Raw genomic sequence first — 6,000 nt, forward strand, 5'->3', positions numbered from 1 at the left:
TGGTGGGTCTACAACTCCACCACTTACGACTTGCCACATGAGCAAGTTGTGGCAAAAGTTGTGGTCTTAGAATTACTCTTGAAAATAACCCTAGTACAAGTAAGTCCACATAGGCCAAACACAGTTTCAAACATGTAACTGAAGCCCATCAATCCTCTGAGTGAAAAAAAAATACAAGATATTTCACAGCAATCAAATTATTTTCCCTGAAGTTGTTAGTCCTTGAATGAGGAAGCACTAAACACAGTGATAATCCGTGGCATTCATGTGCTACAAATATAGGCTCCAATGCAATGTAGATTAAACAATACACACATTAAATATAAGTATTTAAAAAAAAAAAATATATATATATATATACATATGTATATATTTGGAAGCACAAAACATAGAAAAGAAATTAAAAGCAACCCATCAGTTAATACCTACCACAAACAAAGCTAGATGCATTGATGATCCTATTGAGACTCCTAATGTAATGTCCTTGGAGATTACTATAACTCATTCACAAAAAATTTTTAGAAGAGATTGTTGGAAAGCTTACAAGTTGTCTTTCATGGAAAATGTAATAGCACTTGCATGATCTACAGCATTCCCCACAAGTGGAAGCAAAATAACACTAATAAATGAAACTGGCATATTCAATGCAATAGATGCTCTCTGCAAAACAATTGCCCGACCAGAAAGTTCTTAAATCAAATTCTAGTAAAGAAATTGGAAAAAGTCACTAGAATAATGTCATTCAAAATTTCATTCTATTACAATCTTGAAAAAAAAAAAAAAAAAAAGGAGACAAGCAGGTAAGGGGGTGAGGGGAAACATCAATCTCTTCTTTCCTTTCACTTTTATCCTCCTTACATTTTCTTTCCTTTCCCTTGTCTATCCTCCATTCTAAAGAAAGCTTTAATTTAGGCAGCTTAGAGTTCATTTGGCACAGATTATTTTGGCAGCTTAGAGGTACATTTAAACCAAAAAATGATTTGGGAGTGTTTCATATCTAATTCAAAATATTGCTTTAACAAAAATTTAAACTAAAAAAGAGATTTATAAAAAGAGTTTAAAAAAGTGGGAGGGTGATGCTTTAATATATATATATATATATTCTTGTGCAAAATTGTGAACTATGGACTTCTCATATGTGAGGCCATTATACGCCATCAAATTGAAGCAAGATCTATATTCTTTCAAAGCTTACATTACATGTAATTGGTTTACAGCATTTTTTGAGTCTGGTCATTATTGAATTATGGGCTATTTTATGTCCAAAAACAGATCTTGAATTTCATAAAATTCCTGCACATAATTTTACTTTTAGGGTTATTTTCTTAATTATGTTTGGTCTAGATTATTCCAGAATTTTTAAGTATCATTAGGAGTGTTTTATTTGGATTTCTTAGCCTTTAGTTACTAATCAAATCAGGAGTCATGGTCCAACTAGTTTATATAAGAGTCATGATTATATATAAGTATGCTTCATTGTATTTAAAGAATTCATACTTGATCAATGTGATTTAAATTATTGAAGACATGTGTGGCTTGAATGTTCTTGTGCTCTATCTCGTCTTCCTCTGTATGCTATTAATGTTCAAGTTACTTGTTCAAACAGAAGCAACAAACTTCTCTCTTTTTCTCCTTCTTTACAACCCCAAATCAAACCCTTCTTCTTACAGATTAAAATGTTAAAACCCCATATACTTTCAGTACCAAATACCCCCATCAAAAAAAGCCTTATAGGTTCTATTATTTGCTGTTGCCCAAAAAATCTTGCAATCTGCCTGTTCTCTATTTCAGCCCTTGCTTGCCATCCAATCCTATCTCTTCAAGTCATAAACAAACTACAAGGCCAAATCATAATTTGTACCTCCATAACCCCACTTTAAAACCTTAAGCCCTCTTATCAAAAAAAAAAAAAAAAATACTTTAAGCCCATCATCAGCACACCAAGACAAATTTGGAAAATCTGTCCTCTGTCACTTTTGACCGCTGGATCCCTAAAAATAGGATAGAAAACTAACCATATACCAAGCCAGAATTTGATATAAACATATAAACATCACCCAAAAAAGTATTATATGGTTAGTGTGTCCAACTGTAATGACTCCAAGATGTAATCAGGGGAAACGGAAATTATATGTTTCCTCTAAAAACTGGTTTATCTTAAAGAATATAACAATAAATTTTCTGGGAGAAAGAAACAATAACAAGAAAGTATACCTCTATTGTATCAACTAAATATTCAGATAGGATTGAGACACAAGCAGATATAATCAAAAGCCAAATTACTGATTCCCATTTTGAGATTTGGGTAGCTTCATCATCATATGAGCCCTCTTCAATCTGAAACCCTTCCTATGTTCAAACCATATATCCAACCATAAATAAAATTGAACAATTCAAGCTAAAAGAAATATTTAAACACAAAATATGACAATGAAAATATAGGATACACCATATAAAGCAAGGCACTTTGTAAAGACTCAATGAGTCACTAAGCCAATAAAGTCTCAATTATGAATGTTGTATGAAAATGATTGGTCTTGTTGGCTGAGGTGGCCTCGATGGGTTGCAAATGTGCATTCTGCCCCATCCAGGAGAGGTAGTAGTACTATCTTTATTACTTCCCTCGCTCACCCAAAGACCATAATTTATGATTTAAAAGATCTGAACAATCTCACAATCTCTAATTAGGCATTGCCTCCTTTAAGGAACAACAAACAATTTCAAAACAGTCACTGCTTAACAACCAAAAGTGTAGTGTAGCCTATATCTTTTCTTTTCTTTTCTTTTGGACAAGTACAATTGATTTAGTAATTGTTGAATGTGCTACAGCAACCAATTTTGAGGTCATAATATAAATATCCTAAATGACTCCATAGGCCATTAGAAAAATCAGTCAAATGTAGAAGAAGTTTAATTGTTAATCTATTAGAAGAAAGATGAAGAAGAGACAGCATAAAAGAGGATTAGTTTAAACAATATCAGTCAGATGAAAAGCGTCTAACTTGGAAAATTTAAGAATATAAGTAATTTTCCAGATTGAAAATAATTAGTGATTTGAACTTTGAAGCGCTTGACAGTAAGGAAACAATAAAACCTAGTATATCCATGCATAAGAATGTCATAAAATAAATAAATAGGAAAATGCATGGAGCTTAAAAATTTACACACTGACATTTTGTAAATAATTGGGGGGGAAGGGGGAGTGGGTGGAGAGTATGACAAAATGCATAACCAACCTCATTAAAAGGAACATTGAGATTTCTTTGATTCTTTAGCTGGAAAAAAAGGTATGCAGCATATGTCACAAGCATAATGCAGCTGCTAAATCTTGAAAGAGCCAACTCTGACTTCCTAAAATAAACCTCAGTCAGCAATCCGGAGTTTACAACAGCAGTTGTCTGCATATCATATATACCAGCTTTAGCATGAAGATACAGGACAATTAAAAGAAAAAAAAAATTAGAATAGCTGCTAATACTTCCACCTAATTAAACAGCTGTTCCTTATGAAGAACAAACCCACCATAAAAGAACGCACGTCCAAGTACCAGCAACAAGTTTGACAGAATTGAACCCAATAATGACAGCTAAACAACACGTATCATTCCACTTTCCAGTGCAAGGATTGAAATTATTAATTCTGTTGAATTCCCAAAGTAGCATTCAAAAGGCCTCTGACTGCAATTTCAAATTCACTATTAAAAACAAATCCGGATAATAAAACTAATTACCAACCTAAAGGTGAAGATAAACAATGTGCATGGTAACATCAAGTTGCGTATGATAATATTTGCCACTACCTGAGAAAAGTGGTAGCTATTTTAAAAAGACTAGTTATAATCAAAGCTCCCCACAATCACTTACAAAGCTCAAAATGACCTGGTTCCCACCTGATGTGGGACTAAGCAAATGCCTACACAACACTTTGACAATCCAAATTCACTCAATTCAGGGTGTCACAATGTTCATTACATATTTTAAAAAGATTGTAGCTAACAAAGAAGAAACTGAGTTCCTCCCCTGATCAGGAGATGAGGAATGCATTTTGAAAAAAGAAAAATCCCAATAAGATTTTCGAAGTCTATTTTCCTCAATGAGATCGATACGAAGGGAGAGGGAAGTCAAATGAACAATATATATGGCGCTTGCAGAAATTATATGACATCCAACAAAAACTTGCAGGAATTTTTGTAAATTCTGAGGCTATAAACTGAAAAGATCTCAAGAGGGGAAAAGCAGAAAATTGCTAGTTAATATTGAGAAACAACAAAAACTTTACCTGTAGGTCCAGTGTAAAAAGCAAGCTGCCTAAATCAAAGTGAAAATCAACACATTAGCTACTTAATAATTCAAATTCTTTGAAGGAATAAAAGAAAAGAAAATAGAGAAACAGAAATCCTTACTCTGTAGCATAACCTAAACGCTCAGCCAAAGGTGTTATGCCCACTAAGCTTAGAAAGAAGACCCAAGCCTGTAATCCACCTCAACAAAATAAACAAAAACCAATTCAAAGAATGAAACAAATGATTCAAGGCAGAGAGAAATGCAACTCACAGATTTATCAGTCAATTTCTGAACAAGAATTGCTGCTGGCCCAAAAACAATCAGCGAGTTGAGTTTGTTTGAGAAAACTAGTCTTTATGCTCATATACACAACGTACATAAACATCAGAATACTACTCCCTCGCAAACCTCCAGACAACGATCCACTTTCATCTGAATGAATAAGATGCAAAAGATTTTAGCATCTTTTTCTGAGATAGAAATCACATCTAAGCTTAAAATTTTAGCATCTTCATAATGTCTCAAATAATAATGTTTTAAGAATCTCATCAAGCGGGAGGATCAGTAGGTAGAATGAGGCTATGTTATGAAAGTTAAATCCTACATTTTAAAATATAGATGAAAATTAAAAATCCAAGAAATTTGTTCATGCTTAGTGTAATTCAATATAAGTTTCTAAATTTAATAGCATGATTTTTATAAATAATTGTACTAAATAGAATTGTGAAGAGAAATGTTACAGTCATAGAATATTGTTGTCACAAAATTAAGTGGGCAGTTTTTACTCCTGAAACGAATTTGGGACCATTTTTGGTGTTTGTAATCGCTCTTGCAAATATCAACCATTAACGATCAATCTTACCTATCTAAATAAAACGACAGACTAAAAGTAAAACCATCCAACTTTTTGTAGTGCATTGAAAGCAGCTGTGCAGATACAGGAGAAGCCATTAAAACGAAACATAGCATTATCAATTGCTGCAAGAGAATCTGATTTAATGATCACATTCCTAAGCATGCCTTTATCTCTTGGTTGGCTATAAGACAGGCTGGTTACAAGGGAAAGAAAGGCCAAATGGGGTATAAGAATGATATACAATGTTTTTTATTATTATTATTATTATATATAATTATAAGTCAAATGGAATCCAGAGACTTTTGTATTTTGACTGCTGAATGATAAGAAAATGAGAAGGAAGTATTGAGAAATTGCTTAATTGATAGGCGTATTGGCTCTTGGAATTTTAAGTTGAAGTGGTCATAACCAAGTTCAAGGAATTGATAGATATATTGGCTTTGAATTATGAGAATTGGGTCAGAACCAAGTTCAAGGGAAGAAGTCTGAAGCACTCAACATGCATATATAGCTTGGGTAGTTATAATATTTGGAGGGGTTGGAATGAAAGGATTGACAATGGAAGAGAAATGAATGAAGCTGCTTTTTGGAATTTGAGCCTAGTGGAAGCGCATTCATGAACAAGAAATTAAAAACATGTTTGACTGCTGAGAACTTAAGAAGAGGAATATAATTGTGGTTAGTTGGTATTGTATGTGTAAGGAGGACAGGGAGAAAGTGAATCACTTGCTTTTGCATTGTCTTGTCACTAGAGATTTATGGGATATGGTTTTTGCTCTTGTTGAGTACAATGGGTGATGCCTAAGGGGTTTTAGAATTGCAAGCTTCTTAGCAGAGATGGTTCGGAAGACATTGAAACAG

At 33.3% G+C, this 6,000-nt stretch overlaps 1 protein-coding gene across 1 annotated transcript; it reads right to left on the bottom strand.

Moving 5' to 3' along the window:
• Window positions 1-414: 414 nt before the first annotated feature.
• Window positions 415-5,301, bottom strand: LOC112031000 (vacuolar cation/proton exchanger 5). The gene is given in 10 exon segments (XM_065764539.1): window positions 415-660; window positions 2,215-2,349; window positions 3,237-3,398; window positions 3,485-3,657; window positions 3,660-3,677; window positions 4,279-4,307; window positions 4,403-4,470; window positions 4,554-4,632; window positions 4,634-4,715; window positions 5,223-5,301. Coding segments are annotated over 10 exon segments (1,071 nt in total).
• Between the last annotated feature and the right edge of the window lie 699 nt (window positions 5,302-6,000).

The sequence above is a fragment of the Quercus suber genome, unplaced genomic scaffold (assembly GCF_002906115.3).
Source record: "Quercus suber isolate HL8 unplaced genomic scaffold, Cork oak 2.0 scaffold_568, whole genome shotgun sequence".
Lineage (NCBI taxonomy): Eukaryota > Viridiplantae > Streptophyta > Magnoliopsida > Fagales > Fagaceae > Quercus > Quercus suber.